Source organism: Macaca fascicularis, chromosome 15 (assembly GCF_037993035.2).
Source record: "Macaca fascicularis isolate 582-1 chromosome 15, T2T-MFA8v1.1".
In the NCBI taxonomy this organism is placed as follows: Eukaryota; Metazoa; Chordata; class Mammalia; order Primates; family Cercopithecidae; genus Macaca; species Macaca fascicularis.
In genome coordinates this window covers 45281972-45301225 of record NC_088389.1, presented here as the reverse complement: position 1 = coordinate 45301225, position 19254 = coordinate 45281972, and the positions used below count along the sequence as shown (strand labels likewise).

The 19254-nt window shown below is 43.2% G+C and overlaps 1 protein-coding gene across 3 annotated transcripts in view; it reads left to right on the top strand.

The window, feature by feature from the left end:
* The window catches only part of SNX30 (sorting nexin family member 30), a 125840-nt gene that overhangs the window by 35518 nt on the left and 71068 nt on the right, over window positions 1-19254 (top strand). For 2 of the 3 annotated variants that reach the window (XM_065530198.1, XM_005581045.4), the window contains exon 2: window positions 15470-15661. In XM_065530198.1, the coding sequence (XP_065386270.1) occupies window positions 15470-15661 (192 nt within the window). Of the gene's footprint in view, window positions 1-5874; window positions 5984-15469; window positions 15662-19254 lie in introns of those variants that run through there. The other variant, XM_074016801.1, reaches the window with a different exon arrangement.

The window sequence follows — 19254 nt, the reverse complement described above, 5'->3', positions numbered from 1 at the left end:
CCAGCCTAGGAATGTCATTTGTAGCTAAATTTTGCCTAGCAACAGCTATGCTTAGGAGAAGCTTTGAGGAAAGCCACCTCTCCCTTCATCTATCAGCACCCTCTTCCACAGTAACCTTAACTAAATCATAATATTCTTCGTCTGATGGTTTTCTGTATTGTATGTGAAGTGGAAAGAAAAGCATCTTTAGAAATCCTTACAGCTTATTGATCTCTTGTGTACTGGCTTCAAGATAAGCCCCCAAGCCTCTCCATACAGATGGATACCCTGTCGTTGCTGCTGTACTAACATGTAGGAGCTGTCTCCTTTTTTTTTTTTTTTTTTTTTGAGACAAGGTCTCACCCTGTCACCCAGGCTGGAGTGCAGTGGCACCATCTTGGCTCACCACAGCCTTGACCTCCTGGGCTTAGGTGATCCTCCCACCTCAGCCTCCTGAGTAGCTGGGACTATAGCCATGCACCACCATACTCTGTTAATCTTTTGTATTTTTTTGTAGAGACAGGGTTTTGTTGTATTGCCCAGGCTGGTCTCGAACTCCTGGACTCAAGTGATCTGCCTGCTGTGGCCTCCCAAAGTGCTGGGATTATGGGCCTGAGCCACCCTGCCTGGCCTCTTGTCTCTTTTCTGACTTCATTTTACACCTCATAGTTTACAGCTAAGTAAGGCTGTAAGAGTTTTTTCCCTCATTGATTCCTTCACTTTCTTCATTCATCTGTGTCTGTCCCTCTCCTAGTAGTGCATGGCCCTTGTTTGCAGAACTCATTTCTGTCTCTGAACTCAGAATGCCCATGTGAGAGGGTAAGACCATGACCAGTATTACATTTAAGGCCCTTTTCTTTTATGTCTCTCCTTGACTTTTTTTTTTTTTTTTTTTTAAACTTTTGAGATGGGATTCCACCATGTTGCCCAGGCTCATCTCGAACTTGCGGGCTCAAGCGATCCGCCCGCCTTGGCCTCCCATAGTGCTAGGATTACAGGTGTGAGACACCACACCTTGCCCCTTTTGCCCCTTTTTTTTTTTTTTAAACTTTCCTTACCTGTCCTTGTCTGGTTACTTAGGTGTGAAACTCCTTTGAGCCATTTTGGTTTAGAATACCCGCTTCCTGTTTTTTCTCTTATTCTTTAATGTTTTGACTATGATCAGACTCTTGGTTCAGGGCCTTTTTCTTTTCCAGTGAGTACACTAACCATGGGAATAGAAATCACCCACATTCGGTCTGAGTCATGTCAGTGGGAATGTGGGAATTCCATCTGGGGCAGCCAGGTAGCCAGTCAGGTGGAGCTCCAGCCTGGAAGGCCATCTGTACTTTTGGGTTGTAGGTGGGCACACTTCAGGATTCTAAAAAGATGCTGTGGGGAAACTGTGTCTCAGGCCTTGAAAAGTTCCACAGAAAAACATCTCTTCTAGCTGCTTTGTGGTGAGATGCAGATCTGAATCAATACAACATTGTTGAGTGCCACAAAACTAGCACCGTGCAGGGAGAACCTGTTCTGTATGGGGAGAAAAAAATGAAGTGAAAACACTGTGGAAGGAAGTATGACCTATTTGAATGTAGTCACACGTTTCCTTCTCACTTAGCACATCCTCTTGTGTTCATTTTAGGTTTGGGTTGAGGGTTTAAGGACAGCGCCCAGCCCTATATGTAGGGTATGGGTGTCACAATTCATTAAGCATGGAAGTACTGTACTAGAGGGCGCTTTGAATTTGGGTTGCTCCAGGAGGTCGAAATGTATTTCTGTTTCCTCTTTTTAGTTTAGAGAGACAGTTTAGAATCTGAAGTGATTTTTTTTTCCCTCCCTGGGTATTTTTGAGGTTCTAATAATTATAGGTTCTCTCCCAAGAAGCTTAGATATAACATCTAAGCTCCCAAGAAGATTGACATTTGCATGTGCACATGCAAATGTTGGTGCATAATTTTTGGCCCCCCAGGGTGCTTGTGGGTTTCAGAGAGACAGTCCCTATTGTAGAGGAATGGTGAATTTTTGGTAATTTTTGAGTCAAGGACAGTTGTTTTTTTTTTTAAAAGACGGAGTCTCGCTCTGTTGCCCAGGGTAGAGTACAGTGGCGCAATCTTGGCTCGCTGCAACCTCTGCCTCCCGGGTTCAAGCAATTCTTCTGTCTCAGCCTCCTGAGTAGCTGGGACTACAGACACATGCCACCATGCCTGGCTAATTTTTTTTTTTTTTTGGTATGTTTAGTAGAAACAGGGTTTCACCATATTAATCAGGCTGGTCTCAAACTCCTGAACTCGGGGGATCCACCCAAGGCAAAGACACTTTTAGTCTTGCTAAAAGTACAAGGCTTTTGCAGCACATCTGAGAAGTGTGGGCTGTAAGAGTGGGTTAACAGTAACCACTTGGCACCTGCTATTGGGAGTTGAGTCCTGCCCTGTTCCTCACTGGAGTGTTTTTTGGTTTTTTTTTTTTTGTCCTTGAGGAGGTTTGGGCTGGGGTGATGATTAATCAACAAGCACATACTCAGCTCTGTATGATATATTGTTTCCTCCTGGCCTTTGTTCTGAAAACCCTAAACGCCCTTTTCTTGGACTTTCCTTAGGCACCTGACTTGTTAGGATCACATGCCGAGTGCACTCCGTGTGTGTAGTACCATGTCAGATGGTAGCACAGAAACATGTCGATGAGAACCAGGCTTTGTAAGATAAACAGATGGTACAGTTAAGAGGAGTTGGGCGAAGGGTAGGAACTGTTGTTTATGAAGGGATCATTCTAGGCATCTTCTTCTTACCTAAGGGGAACGCCTGGATTGTGGTGTAGCACAGCCCTACCCGGGCTCCTCACACACCACTCGAGGGACCTCATGCCTGTTACGTATAAGACTTTTCCTTATGTGTAATAGAGACAACTTGGATGATCTCTGGGGGTGGTTCTACACCCTAGACCCTTGTGTGATTTTGGTGCAGAAGTTTCAGTGGAGGAATGCCTTCCTTAGCTTTATAAATTTTCAGTTGGCAAGATCCTGAGAATCAGGGTCAAAGTGGGCAGAAAAGGGAGCAGGATTGCAGGATTTTTTTCTTTCTTTCTTGAGGCAGGGTCTTGCTCTGTAACTCAGGCTGGAGTGCAGTGGCATGATCTCAGCTTACCACAGCCTCAACTTCCTGGGCTTTTAGGTGATCCTCCCACCTCACACTCCCCAGTAGATGGGACCACAGGCATGCGCCACCACGCCCAGCAAATTTTTGTGTTTTTTGTAGAGATAGAGTTTCACTATATTGCCCAGGCTGGTATCAAACTCCTGGGCTCAAGCAATCCTCCTGCCTTGGCTTCCCAAAATGTTGGGATTCCATGAGTGTGCCACTGCACCTGGCCTCGAGAGCAGGATTTTAGGTCGAGTTGTGTTGTGTCTGTGCCCTCTGGGAAGGTGAATTCTGTCTTTGTAGAAAGCTGTCTGCTTGGACTGTTGAGTCCTCCGGGTGGCGTGCACATCCTTGACCACCAGCAGAGGCAGAATTTTTGTGTTGGGGATCTTAGTTATTGTTAGGAACAGGCTCTCGGAAATGCCTCTCGTCCTTGGTTGTTGGGGATTTCTCAGCCTGGAATGTCCTGGCCAAGGTCTCCCCCAGCCTTGTTTTTCCATTTGGCAAGTCTGCTTACTCTTCTCAAGTTGCCGCCATCAATTCATGGAGCTCTGTTCATAACCAATATTGCATTGCATCAGAGTTAGAGGTCTCGTGTCCATATCCCCAACTAAAGTTATTTAGATGCTATATCCTATTTTGTTTGGTAGCACTGCATTGGGACTTTGGCCTTGTGTATTTGGTGTTTAGTATGTGCTTGAAATACTGGATCTTCCTTAGAAGGAATGAACAGGAATCATATATAATAAATGCAACTGAGAGTTGGGGAAAATCTTGGCTCCTAAGAATCATAAGAATGTCTGGAGAAGTGAATGTTAGTCTGGAGATTCTTAGAAAAATCTATTAACAGCCACTGGCAACTTTGCCAAGGAATGTGGACTTGGGCTCTTTAATTTTGACTTTATGATCTTGCTAAGAGGTGTTCTTTTGCATCAGGCCAATGGGTGGAATTTGCTTGAAGGGCAGATTTTCTAATAGAAAACCTATGAAAAACATTTTCAGTTTCTAAAGAACTTTAGCAACAAAGCTTTGAAACAGGCGATCTCTTAAACCATGTCTAAAGAAAAAGTCTTGCTTTATAAGAAATGGTCCTGAATCCAAAGTAGAAACGTGTAAAACTGTTTAGGGGGATACTAACTTAGAAACCATAGGCTATGGGCGTTGGGCACTGGGAGATACTTGTACAAGCAACCTTGGAGTTTTTGGAGAATATTTGAAATGGTAATTCCTGGGCTGTGTGGCAAGGAAAACTGAACTTCCTACTAATAAGCAAGTAGCAGCGCAGAATTTGAGACATACTGTTAATAGTTAAGATACATTTGAATAACTCTCCAAAAAAAAAAAAAAACAAAAAACCAAAAGAGAAATCTCTATGTCTTAATATTCCCTACTTTTTATATCACTGTGTCCTATCTAGGTTGTTAAAAATTATGCAGACATTTTAATGATTATATGTACTAGTCAGCTTTGCTGTGGTAATAACTCCAAAAATGCAAAGGTGTGCAACAAACATGAATTTCTAGGTCATGTTGTGTGTCAGTGGCTGTGAGTCAGCTTCTCTGGCCCCCTCCTGCAAGTCTTCCCCTTCCAAAGGAGCAGTCCCTGTTTGGGACACAACTGCTTTCAAAGTCGAGTAGCAAGGGAGCTGGTGGAAGCATGCGTTGACTCTTAAAGGATCTGCTCTGATCCGATGTACATTCATGTACCGGTGGCCGGAGCAAGTCACGTGTCCAAGGCCAAAGTCAGTGTGGTGGGGAGTTGTCTTCCTGTGGGAAGTCACTTGGCAATAAGAAGAATATATGATCCTTTTAAAGGAAGGGAAGATCATAATTGTGAACACGAATGCAATCTGCCACTTCTTTCCCAGAACACTTGGTAAATATAGCAGTTCATGTTTACCATTTAAAAATGCTTTAAACACATTTTCTCCCCATTATGTGTATTAAAAATTTTAGATAATTTGAGAGGAGCTTGACCTATTGCCATGAAGTGATGTGGCAGATCACTGTATGAGTTCAAGTATTCTTCTCTATATTATTGCAGTACCTAGACTTTCCAGAATGGTTTTGAATTATGGCAAATACTTTATATCTGAATGTAGTGGACATGCCTTTGTGATTTGAAAGGTTTCTTCATTTTAAAAATACGTCCACTACATTTTTGACGGTTTTATTGTTATTGGAGATAATTTACAGAGCATGAAATTCACCATTTTAAAGTATATAATTGTGAGTATATATTCACAAGGTTGTGCAGCCATCATCGCTATCTAATTTTAGAGTATTTTGTCACCCCAAAAAGAAATTTGGTCTTTATTAAGCTGACTCTCCCTGTTCCCCCTACCTGTAGCCCCTGGCAACCAAGTCTGCTCTCTGTCTCTCAGATTTGCCTGTTTTGACATTTCATATAAATGGAATTATGTAGCATATGGCTTTTCTCATCTGGCTTCGTTCACTTAGTAATGTCTTCAAGATTAATTGCTGATGTTTTCTGATAGATATTTTTAAACATATTTAGGAACTTTCTTTTTTTTTTTTTTGAGATGAAGCTTTGCTCTGTCGCCAGGCTGGAGTGCATTGGCTCAATCGCACTACTCACTGCAACCTCCGCTTCCGGGGTTCAAGCGATTCTCCTGCCTCAGCTTCCCAAGTAGCTGAGACTACAGGTGCGCGCCACTATGCCCAGCTAATTTTTGTGTTTTTAGTAGAGATGGGGTTTCACCATGTTGGCCAGGATGATTTCAATCTTTGACCTTGTGATCCGCCCGCCTTGGCCTCTCAAAGTACTGGGATTACAGGCGTGAGCCACTGCACCCGGCCGGGAACTTTCTTTTTACTTCTTAATTTTACTTAGAGATTTAAATGGAATGGCTGATATGAGTGACACCAGTAAGTATTTTGGTAGTTTTGCACGTGAGTATCTTCAACAATGATTATATATAGAATCAGTTAATGTAATAAATTGTATTGATAAATTTCCTAATGTTAAATCATTCTTTCTTTCCTGGAATACATTTGACTTGATCCTGGTATATGGTTTTTTTTCCAAAAATTCTTTTAGTTTACTATTAGCTGTTACTTTATTAATGATGTTTACACTTGTACTCAGTTTTCTTTTTTGTCCTAATATTTTGATACCAGATATAGATAGTCATCATGAAATGATTTGAAAGGTTTCTCCACTTTAAAATTATGTCTTAGAATATTTGAATAAAGTAGGACTCATTCTTTGAAGGTTCATGAGTGCTCACTGTAAAACACTTGGGACCCAGCTTACCTCTTAGTGGATGCTCTGTGACAACAGTTTTGTGGTTATTTATCTGTTTAGGTTTTTTACCTCTATTTAATTTCACTTTGATCACGTAATTTTTCCTAGAAAGCCAGCTAGCTCATATAGATGTCCAAATTTGTTTGCATAGTTATTCATAGCACAACCTTTTAATTTACAATCATACATAGACACAACTTCTAAATAGTTGTTGTCTGTTCCCTTTTTCCATTTTCCTCTTTTTAAATTTTTTATTGAGACAGCATCTCACTCTGTTGCCCAGGCTGGAGTGCAATAGTGTAATCTCTGCTCACTGCAGCCTCCGCCTCCCGGGTTCAAGCAAGTCTCATGCCTCAGCCTCCCGAGTAGCTGTGACTACAGGCTTGAGCCACCACGCCTGGCTAACTTTTTGTATTTTTACTGGAGACAGGGTTTCACCATCCTGCCCGGGCTGGTCTTGAGCTCCTGGGCTCAAGCAATCCACCTGCCTTGGTCTCCCAAAGTGCTGGGATTATAGGTGTGAGGCCACTACACCTGGGCCGTTTTCCTCTTTTTGTATTGGTCAGATTTCCTAAGTTTTAGTTTATCTGATTCATCTTTTAGAAGAATTAAATTTTGCTTTTGTTTACAACTTTCGTTCTTTTCTGTTTTAATTTATGCTTTCATTTTTAAATTCTCTTTCCGCTTTCTTTAGGCTTTTTTTTTTTCTTTTTCTTTTAATGGGACCACAGAGTAAGTCTGGCCTAAAGGGTTCTGTTGTATGGACTTCATCTTTGTCAAATGCATGTTTATCTGTTATTGAGGACTCTTGCTTTTTTGTGTTTCGGTTTTCTAGGGTCTGAGTGATGAGCTAATGCCATTTTGACTTGTTTTTATGGTTTACTTGCCTCCGATGAGGTAATAATTCAGGCCTGCTATTTGCCCCCATCAGAACAAGTGAATTATTGGATCCCCTGTGTTTCTGCTTGATGTTGTTAGCATTGTCTTAGATCCATAGATTACTCGTTATCTGTCAGATGGGAAAGAAGCCTGGCTTTCTCTGTGTTTTAGCTGCTCCCCACATCTCAGTAGAGCCCAGTGCCCCCAGCATTTGCAGTCTGGCCTGCTTTGGGCTTGTTGGACACACCCCAGGGCAGCCAACCCAAATGCCTTCATGTTCCTATGAGCTGCTGCTTCCATCTCTACCCATCATGGAGGGGAGAAGGCCATGTGGGCAGGGTGCCCTCTGCTGGTGGCCCATTTGTCTGTGTATTTGTCTGTGCTTGGCATCCCCTTGGTCGCAGTCACAGCAGCCAACACCTTGGTGGTCCTGGTTTGCCCCACTGCCGAACCTTCCATGTCCTCTACTCCCCACTGACAATCCAACTTTCAAATTAGTGTGCGTGTAAAGGGGGTTCAAGAACATTTTCTCCTTATTAGGTAACCTCGATAACCTGAAGTAACTTCGGTGACATGGGTTAGATTCTTCTTAGTTCTTTTTTCAGTTGTGGCCCAGGTGGAGCCAGTAGACAGACAACCTTTGAAACCTTTGGCATTTGGATTGTTTCCAGTATTGACGTGACTTCAGTCACTGTTTTTCTTGTTCTTTTTACCTCCACTGTTTAATTTTTTTTTTCTTTCATTTTCTAGGTTAAATTAGTATCTGGAGGGTGGAAAAAGGGAGAAAGCAGAGGCTTGTGTTCAACTCACTGAGTTTATCTAGAGGTCTGGCTTTCTAATTTTTTAAACGAGTGTGTCACATTACACATACAAACATGATCGCTTCCTGGTTATTGAGCCTTTGGGATTTTTCTAGGTTTCACTCTGTGTTCTTTGTATCATGAACATCTTTGAACAGAACATTTTTGAGATTGTCCCTTTGAGTTTATTCTCGAAAGTGGGCTTAACTTTTATTTTACAACAAAATCAACAATCAAGAATATTCAGTTTGTATAGAATATATTCATTCATTTTTTTTTTTTTTGAGATGGAGTCTTGCTCTTGTCACCCAGGCTGGAGTACAGTGGTGCAATCTTGGCTCACTGCAACCTCCACCTCCCAGGTTCAAGCAGTTCTCCTGCCTCAGCCTCCTGAGTAGCTGGGATTACAGGCGTGTGCCACCACCCCTGGCTAGTTTTTGTGTTTTTAGTAGAGATGGGGTTTCACCATGTTGGTCAGGCTGGTCTTGAACTCCTGACCTCGTGATCCACCCGCCTCGGCCTCCCAAAGTGCTGGGATTACAGGTATGAGCCACTATGTGTGGCCGACACGTTCATTCTTTATGCATCTGCCCTGTACCTGGCACGAGGGAGGTAAATTAAGACAAGTAACATACAGTCTGTGTATTCAGAAGAGCCATCATTTTATCCTTAATGTAAAGACACCTTGACAGGCTTTGTCAAGCTCCTCTGAGACTAGATCATTCAGTTGCCCACATTCCTCCAATAGAATAAAAAAGAGAAATTAGATTGTTTTAGCATCACTTGTTTTTATTAAAACTATATTGGCTCCTAGTATATACCACTCTCTTTTCATAAATCATATGTTCAATGTAATATAAAATTTTGCTAGTGATTTATGTTAATTTAATATTCTGTCTTGTGGCGGGTTGACCATAATGGTGTGTCTTAAAATTGAAATTCTTTGAAACAGAGGAGTTTGTAAGGCAACCTCACTCTGCATCTGTCTTCCTAGGGTAAAGTAAAACGGGGAAGGAGGAAGAAGTGCCCTTTTTTTGTTTGTTTGTTTGTTTGTTTGTTTGTTTGAGACGGAGTCTCGCTCTGTCGCCCATGCTGGAGTGCAGTGGCCGGATCTCAGCTCACTGCAAGCTCCGCCTCCTGGGTTTACGCCATTCTCCTGCCTCAGCCTCCCGAGTAGCTGGGACTACAGGCGCCCGCCACCTCGCCCGGCTAGTTTTTTTTTGTATTTTTAGTAGAGACGGGGTTTCACCGTGTTAGCCAGGATGGTCTCAATCTCCTGACCTCGTGATCCGCCCGTCTCGGCCTCCCAAAGTGCTGGGATTACAGGCTTGAGCCACCGCGCCCAGCCAGAAATGCTCTTATAATGGAAACCTACATAGTGAAAATTGGTATTTTGCTACAGTGGGGAGTTTTCATTATTAATCAACTATGTAGTTGTAACTCTTCACAAAGGCTATTCTGGATATCCTTTGTTATAATAAAATCATTAAGAAAATATATTTGAGGCCCCAACTGTGGGTCTCAATGCAATTTTAAATTTGCAGCAGCATTTATTGTGTGTCTGCTGTGAACCCAGCCTCATAGTTTATAAAAGGATGCAAGAATACTTAGAAGTGCGTGTGTGTGTGTGTATGTGTGTGAGTGAGAGAGTGAATAGTGATATAGCACCCACCATGTACCAGACACTATTCCAACTGCTTTCAGATACTAACTAACTCAATCTCACTACACCCATTTTATAAATGAGGACAAGGGGGCTTAGAGAGATTAAGAAGCTTGCTTAAGTTGCACTGCTACTAATTAGTGGTACTGGGATTCAGAACTGGGCAGTCTGGCTTAGGTTAGCCTCAGTTGCTTGTCATTCCACAGACATTTATTGAGTACTTTTGATAGGCAAGGGATTGAATTTGGTCATTTCTAAGATTCATTCATTCATGAAATACTTACTGAGAACCTACCATGGGCTGGAGTAGCATGGTCTCTCCTCTTAGGGAATTTGTAGACTAGTGGGGAATCAGACAGTCAATAAATATATAATGTATTTTCAAACAGTGATAAGTCCTGTAAAGAAAATAAAGCCAGAGAAGGGGCTAGAGAGGGATGGAGGGATGCAGAGTTATTTTAGATTTTATTAGCTGAGGGGGCGTCTCTGAGTAGGTGTCATTTGAGGAGAAACCTGTCTGAGGAGAGAGGCCAGCCATAGGGGGGATCTGGAGGGAGAAGAGTGCTCCAGGTAGAGGGAGCAGCAAGTGCAAAGGTCCTGATGTCAGAATGAGCCGGCACGGTGCGTGGGCCAGTTACGGAAGACCGTTGTTTCTAGAGCTGGGGAGAGGGTTGGTGGTGAGGTCAGAGAACAGGGTAAGGGCCAGGTCATTTTGGCCCTTGCAGGTTATGGGAGGGAGTTTCGATTTTCTTCTGAATGTCAGGGGATATCTTTGGGACTTTTGAGTAGGGGAGTGATGTGTTTTGATTTATGATTATTATTTTTTTTAGAGACAGGGTCTTGTTGTGTTGCCCAAGCAGGAGTATAGTGGCACGGTCACAGCTTATTGCAGCCTCGGTCTTCCGGGCTCAAGAGATCCTTCCGCCTCAGCCTCCTGAGTATCCGGGACCACCAGTGAGTGCCACCATGCCTGACTAATTTTTAAAATTTTTGTAGAGACAGGGTGTCTTCATGTTTCCTAGGCTGGTCTCGAACTCCTGGGCTCAAGCGATCCTCCCACTGCCTCATTCCCCCAAAGTGCTGGGATAACAGGCATGAGCCACCGCGCTTGGCCTGATTTAAATTTTTAAAGGAGAACTCTGGCTGCAGCATGGAGAACAGACTGTGGGGTGGCAAAAACAAAGCAGGAGGCTTTTGTGTTGAGCCAAGGAATTCCCTCTCCTGGAGGGAACTGTTGGTCATAATGGTGATAAAAGTTGGTCGTAAAGGTGCTGCCACCACCCGATACCTGCTCTTGAGCTCAAATCTCTGTGTCGCAAACCGCACTGCGGGAGGATGCTGATGGAGAAGCAGCCTGTGTCATTCAGTTCGCCTCACCCTCTGCCCATGCCTCGTGAGATGCACATGCTTTCCCTCCACATTCATTGCTCATGGGGACCCTATCTTGAAGGGAGTCGTTTTGGGATAAACTTGTATTAAGACCCTAAGGAAAAAAAGTTAACTTTCCCTGACTGGCTTTAAAAACAGAAACTTCGGTCCAGCACGGTGGCTCACACCTATAATCCCAGCTCTTTGGAAGGCCGACACAGGTGTATCACGAGGTCAGAAGTTCAAGACCAGCCTGGCCAATATGGTGAAACCCTGTTTCTACTAAAAATACAAAAATTAGCCGGGTGTGGTGGTATGCGCCTGTAGTCCCAGCTACTTGGGAGTCTGAGGCAGGAGAATTGCTTGAACCCAGAAAGCAGAGGTTGCGCTGAGCCAAGATCGCACCACTGCACTCTAGCCTGGGCGACAGAACAAGACTCTGCCTTGAAATAACAACAACAAAAACCCTAGAAGCTTCATATTTACTTAAAGGATTTATGGCCAGAGAATAGACATGAGAGACAGCTTAGGGATGGAAAAAGACACACAAGAGAGATTCAGCATGGGAAGAAACCCTGGCCTAAGAACCAGACACCTGGGTTCAATCTTTGGCACAGCACATGCTAGTGTCTGTACATCTGGGCGAGTTACTTAACTTTTTTGAGTCTGCTTCCATGTCAACAGAGATGATACCTGTATTGCTAACCTCACGAGGCTGTCATGGGGTATGGTGAAGTAAGCACTGTGTATGGCTGTGCCATCTCCATCTAAGGTGGCAGTGTCACTGCTTAGGAGATAACAGACCCCGGTAGCCTGTCTGCTATTCTCATGTCTCAAGTAACATTCCAAGGAACACGCTGGGATGAGGACTGGGGGGGTTTTCCATGGTTGCGTAGTCCTAGGAGGGAAGAATCTGGAGTATGTGACAAGATCTGATTGATTGACTCTCCCCTCCCTCACCCCCAACAACTGGTTCGAGAACTAACTTCGTACTGTCTGGCCAAGACATTTCAGATCTTTATGTGGGCTGTTCCTGGAAGGTTATTGGCTGAGGTTCCCAGGGCAAATGTGAGGGGAGTTGGCTTGAAGTCACTACCCAACCTGGGGAGACAGATAATCACACACACCCTGACAATACAGTCACACACACACACGCACGCACACACATGATGAGCAAGGCACAGTTGCAGTCACTGGGGACTCACAGTGTTTGTGGATAAGTCTGATATATAAATAAATGATTAAAACTACAAAATGCTTCAGTGGAGATGTCTTCAAAGTATTGAGAAGGATGTGAGTAATTCTACCAGGGAGTGGGTCAAGGAAAGTGTTAAAGGAGAGGGGATTCAAGCAGATTTCTGGAAGATATTTGGAGATGCTATGTACAACAGATGGGGGACTTTTCCAGCAAAGATAAGGGGCATGCAACCGCTGGGTGATTCCTAGGAACTGGTCCCTTGGATGTGGAAGGTGGTGGTAAGAAAGGAGGCTGCTGAGATCAGGCCAGGCCGGATTGTGGGAAACCACTGTCTGAGCTGATTTTGGCATCTCTGCCTTAAGATTGTGAATTCTTTTCTTTTCCTTTTTTTTTTTTTCTTTTTTTGAGACGGAGTCTTGCTCTGTCGCCCAGGCTGGAGTGCAGTGGCGCAATCTTGGTTCACTGCAAGCTCCACCTCCTGGGTTCACACCATTCTCCTGCCTCAGCCTCCCGAGTAGCTGGGACTACAGGCGCCCGCCACCTCGCCCGGCTAATTTTTTGTGTTTTTAGTAGAGATGGGGTTTCACCGAGTTAGCCAGGATGGTCTCTATCTCCCAACCTCGGCCTCCCAAAGTGCTGGGATTACAGGCATGAGCCACTGCACCCGGCCATGAATTCTTTTCTTTTGTGCAGTGTCTATCCACTGACAGAGCTGTTCTGAGGCCTGGTGTGCTAGTGTTGATAAAATGTAAAGGAGGGCCCCTGTGAGGCCTAGCGTGGCATCCTGCCTGAGGTCAGTGTTTAAATGTTAACTGAAATGACCAAGACATGATGTTTATCCTGGAGTTCCAGAGAAGACGTTGTCCCCGTACAAATCCCCGGACACTGGGGTGTGGACACCGTGTGTCCTGTAGTACCAGTACATTGCAAAAGCAGTCCCATCAGTGGCTGCTGCTGTAGTTGGGCTCTGCAGTCATGTCCACACTGAGAGGGGCTGCTGAAGGTGTGACGTCCCAGCTGATGAGCTTGTCCATCTGCCCTGTAGTCAGAAGCATAGCAGTAGAGAAGTGGAGGGGGTAGGTCTATTGCCATGAGTACCTTCTGTGAAAATGGTACCCTTTTAGTAATTACAGTTTTTTTGATATTACATAAGTATATGATTAAATGATCTGTGGTCAGTGGAAATGGGAGTTGAAGGTGCCTTTTCTGTGTACTTTCCATTACCCCCCAAGTTGGGTGACATCGCCCTTGACTCCAGGCCATGCTTCTTCCCTCTGCTGTGTCCCATTGCTCTTCCCAGATGTCCCATCATCAGCTAGAGCTCATGGATGTGACTGCTAGGTTAACCTCTAATTTCCTGTACGTTCTCTTACGTGGTGGCTGGGTCATAACTCATTCTCTTACGTGGTGGCTAGGAGAGAATATGAGGAAAGCACCCTCTGCTCCTCAGCCTGTGATCTGATGGCCCACAGGTCACCAAGGCTCTTCCCAAGATGTCATGTCACTTTCTTGCCATATTCTTTAGTCTCTGTCTCCCAGTTATTCCAGGGTGACATTCAGAGGCCTTGACATCTGCTGCTAGGCAGGGCTCTGTTCTGTTACCAAACCTTCAAACTAAACAAGATAACTAACTAGGCCTTGTCAGTTTCACAGCCATTTTTTTTTAATATTGTAGGGACATAATTTATTAATTGGCTTCCTCCTAAGACCTAAAGAGTGAGGTCTGTAATTTTAAAAACCTATCCTTCCCTTCCTTTCCTGGCATTTGCCCCACTGACCACCCTCCTACCCACTACTCTCTTTTAAAAACATTGTGGAAAATTTTAAGCATATAGAAAAGGGAGGAGAATTGTATAATGAACTTGCAAGTACCAGCTTCAACAGTGATCAACTTGGGCATCTTGTATCATTTATATCCCCACCTACTCATCCTTAATTATTTTGAAGCAAATGCTATTTCATTTTATTCATAAATATTTTAGTATATAATTTTAAAAGATGAAGATTTTGTAAAATCATACTTCCATTAACATACCCAGTGATTCCTTAATATCGATATTCAGATTTCCCTAAATGTCTCAAAATCTTTATCTTTTTGTATCTTGTTTTAATGGAATTGGTTGATCTCTTAAGTTTCTTTACATCTATAGGTGCTTGCTCTCTCCTTTCTTTTTTTTTTGAGATGGAGTCTTGCTCTGTTGCCCAGGCTGGAGTGCGGTGGCATGATCCCGGCTCACTGCAACCTCTGCCTCCCAGGTTCTAGCAATTCTCCTGCTTCAGCCCCCCGAGTAGCTGGGATTACAGGCTCACACCACCATGCCTAGCTAATATTTGTATTTTTTTATTTGTATTTTTTTTGAGACGGAGTCTTGCTCTGTCATCCAGACTGGAGTGCGGTGGTGCGATCTCGGCTCACTGCAAGCTCCACCTCCCTGGTTCATGCCATTCTCCTACCTCAGCCTCCCGAGTAGCTGGGACTACAGGCGCCCGCCACCATGCCTGGCTAATTTTTTGTATTTTTAGTAGAGATGGGGTTTGTATTTTTTTTTTTTTTTTAGTAGAGACAGGATTTCACCATGTTGGCCAGGCTGGTCTTGAACCCTGACCTCAAGTGATCCACCTGCCTCGGCCTTCCCAAAGTGCTGGAATTACAGGTGTGAGGCACTGCGCCCAGCCGGGTTTCTTAATGTTTACCTGGGCCCACGTGGTGGTCTTGAGAAAGGGGGAGAAACAGAGTATACTCATAGGGATCTTTCCTTTTTTAAAATTACAGACCTCACTCTTTAGGTCTTAGGAGGAAGCCAATTAATAAATTATGTCCCTACAATATTAAAAAAAAATGGCTGTGAAACTGACAAGGCCTAGTTAGTTATCTTGTTTAGTTTGAAGGTTGAGGTTTGATGATGGTGGGGCTATTATGTTCTCTGCCCTTGAACTACTTGCTCATGTTGGTTTCTCCAGCACCTCCTAAAAGATGAATTGGCATGAAATTGATTCAAAGCACTACCATAGTTTGTTTCTCTTGGTCGTAAAAGATTCGTTCACTCAAGAAACCACTGAGTAAGGAGAGGCTCAGGTGTTTCAAAAGTTATTTTTGGATTTTAGAAGTGTTTATCGGTTTGGCTAAACCAGCTGCTTTTGCTGATATTCTCCTGTGTGTGTTTTCATTTAATTTTAAGGTACTCTTTTCTTCTTTTAGGATCTCATTTTGCCCAACGGTGGTACTCCAGCAGGTACTTCAAGTCCCGCCTCTTCATCTTCCCTTCTCAACAGACTTCAGCTTGATGATGACATTGACGGTGAGACTAGAGATCTCTTCGTTATAGTCGATGATCCCAAGAAGCATGTGTGTACGATGGAGACCTACATCACCTATAGGATCACCACCAAAGTAGGTCCCTGTGTTACAGAATGCCTGTGTTGAGTGGTCTCAGGGAATTGGGGTCTACCTCAGTGAATTTTGCCTTTGCTCTCCCTCTCATTGTACAACTCTGTTCACCTTGATCACACTTGTGGGTGTGGCTTTTTGAGAGAATAGGTGTAATTCAGATGAAAGGATTATATATAATAGTTTTTTAAATCTTAGAATGAGGAAGAAATTATGACTAAGATTTTTCAAATAAACATTTAATCCCTATACTTGCACTTATTTTTTACCATGATACTATTTAACATATTAATATCATATTACTTCTGAAATTTATGAATCATTGTATCAACCTAAATCACTGTGATGAGACCATGAATAAAATTTGGCCTAGGTGGGATAGATGGTAGCAGGAGGAGGAATAATGGGAAGACAGGAACTAATACTTACTGTCTTTCTGGTATGTATCAAATAGGTAATGGGCAGGTGTTGAGATTTAATTGATTGATTAACTTAAGATCATAACAGTTTTTTTGTGGGTTTTTTTTTCTGTTTTTTGTTGAGACAGAGTCTTGCTCTGTTGCCCAGGCCAGAGTGCAGTGGTGTGATCTCAGCTCACTGCAACTTCCATCTCCGGGGTTCAAGCAATTCTCTTGCCTCAGCCTCCTGAGTAGCTGGGATTATAGGCGTGTGCCACTATGCCCAGCTACTTTTTATACTTTTAGTAGTGACGGAGTTTCACCTTATTGGCCAGGCTGGTCTCGAACTCCTGACCTCAGTTGATCCACCCACCTCGGCCTCCCAAAGTGCTGGGATTACAGGCGTGAGCCACCGCGCCCAGCCAAGATCATAACAGTCTTAAAACTTATATCCTTTAGTTACAGTTTTTCAGTTGAGGAAATGGAGGTAGAAAGTTCAAATAACTTGCTCAAAGTTACAAAGTTGGTAACCAGGATTCTAATTTGAATTTGTAGGACTGTACAGCCTATATTTTAATTTTTTAAAACCATACTCTTTACATAATTCCACTTATAAAAGAATAATTTTAATGTATCATTTGTTACTTATGAAAATTATTTTTTGAATATTTAAAATAGTATTAAAGTTTTAGTCTTGGAACAAGGTTTCCCAATCTTGGCAGTATTAACCCTTTGGACTGAAGAGTTCTTTGCTGTGGGGGCTGTCCTGTAGAGTGTTTATCAGCAGCCCTGTCCTCTATCCTTGAGATGGCAGGAGTGTCCTTCTCTTGGTCCCCAGTTTTGACAACCAAAAATGTCTCCAGACATTGCCAAATGTTCCCTGGGGGACAAGATTGCCACCCCACCCCCCCCACCAGTTGAAAGCCACATATTTAGAGGAAGAATGACAATATTGACATTACTAGGGAGAGAATTCATATTATCACTTTATGTTTTGGGATAAAAAGTGTTTAGTAGGCCAGGCGCAGTGGCTCACGCCTATAATCCCAGCACTTTGGGAGGCCGAGGCGGGTGGATCACCTGAGGTCAGCCTGAACAACATGGAGAAACCCCATCTCTACTAAAAAAAAAATACAAAATTAGCCGGGCTTGGTGGTGCATGCCTGTAATCCTAGCTACTCCGGAGGCTGAGGCAGAAGAATTGCTTGAACCTGGGAGGCGGAGGTTGTGGTGAGCCGAGATTGTGCCATTGCACTCCAGCCTCGGCAACAAGAGTGAAACTCCATCTCAAAAAAAAAAAAAAAGTGTTTAGTCAGGAAGCTATCCTATTTCTTGGTACCCCACCCCCCAACAAGTCACATAACAAAGAGTGATTTACAGATATTTTTGGAACTTTTAATAGATGGTGTCTTTATGGATGGCATTAAGAGGAGCTCTGATGAACATGTCTCTCGTCTTTTACTGTGTTTTTTTTCTATTTCATTGTAGAAAAAAATTATTTTTGAAAGTTTTGTAAGTTCTGTACCTTTTATTCTTTGGGAAGACAAGCAGGGAATAAAATACTCAAGTTGTGTTTCTTCATCTCTTATTGGATGAAAATTTTATATTTGTGAAAAAATAAAAGAAGCAATGCTGAAGGCCATATACAGAGTGGAAGCAGGGACCCTCCCTCAGCCCTTCTTACTTAGCTTGTCCTTCTTGTCAAAAGCAACTGTGGCTAAAATTTGCTGTGTGTCCTTCTAGTCGTTTTTCTTTGCATTTGCATTCACACACATGTATAGTTAGAATGTATATAATTCAGATTTTGGTGTAATATTGCTTTCCAACGTTCCCTTCCATTTTATAGTGTTTTTGAAGACCTTTCTGTGTTCTATATGACCATGTCTAGCTTACTCTTTCAATCTCTGCCTAATTATTTATGCAATAATTATATAATGTCTTTTCTCAATGGACATTTAAGCCTTCTCCAGTTTTTTGATGTTACTACTCTGTTTTTTCTTTTCTTTTCCTTTTTTTTTTTTTTTGAGACAGAGTCTGCCTCTGTCGTCCGGGCTAGAGTACAGTGGCACGATCTCAGCTCGCTGCAACCTCCGCCCTCTGGGTTGAAGTGGATTCTCCTGCCTCAGCCTCCCGAGTAGCTGGGACTACAGGTGTGTGCCACCATGCCTGGCTAATTTTTGTGTTTTTAGTAGAGATGAGGTTTTACTATGTTGGCCAGCCTGGTCTTGAACTCCTGCTGTCAGGTGATCTGCCTGCCTGGGCCTCCCAAAGTGCTGGGATTACAAGCGTGAGCCACTGTGTCGGGCTGCTACCCTGTTTTCTGCACCAGGTTTGCATGTAAAGATTTGTCTATGTACGTGTGCACACGCACAGTCTTACCCCACTAAACCACTGGGCGCCTAGCCCAGACATTGGGCTAGATACTTACATATGTTACTTCCTCAGAGGACCTAGGTTAATATACATATTTCCAGGAATTATATCCATTTGTTTATTTTTTTCTAGGGTGGCCTTATTTTTTACCCTGTAGTCAGTGAAAGGTAAGCCTGTTTTTTTTTGAGTTGGTACTGTAAACAGCCAAATGACAAAGTGACCGCCTTGCTGGCACAGCAGTGCTTGCCCACTGTGACATTTTCCCTTGGCTTCTTGGTTCTTCTGCCCCAGAATGCAAATACTGCAGGACTGCCGTTAACTGATTCAGAGGCCAACGCACAGCTGCAACTCACCAGTCTTTCCTGTGCTGCTCCTCTTTCCTTCCCTATCTTTTTCCCTGTCTGTTCTTATTTCTGTCCCTTCTCCTGGGCTTGATTTCCTGTAAGTCATTAAATGCCTTAGAGTAACGTTTTCCAAGTTCTAGCAGCACATTTTCACTTGGCTGTGATGCCAGCACCTCGATAATCTTGTTGCAGAACTGAGTTTTACTTTTTATCATTTCTTTCACTTCTGATCTCAAACGAGAGTTGTCTTCTTTTCCTGTTTCTAATAGTGACGCCGGGTTTATATTTTGGTGGTGCATTCAGAGGCTTCTTTCTGAAGTTGTATTGAAGGATATCATAGGGGTGTGTGAGAATGAGAGAAAGAGGACAAACAGGAGGAACATGGGATCCCAACACGTGACCCTGTCCTGGGCCTTCCACTTCTGAGGTCCTCAAACAAAGTTAATGGTCAGAGGACAAGGTTGTTCAAATGCTTTGCTTT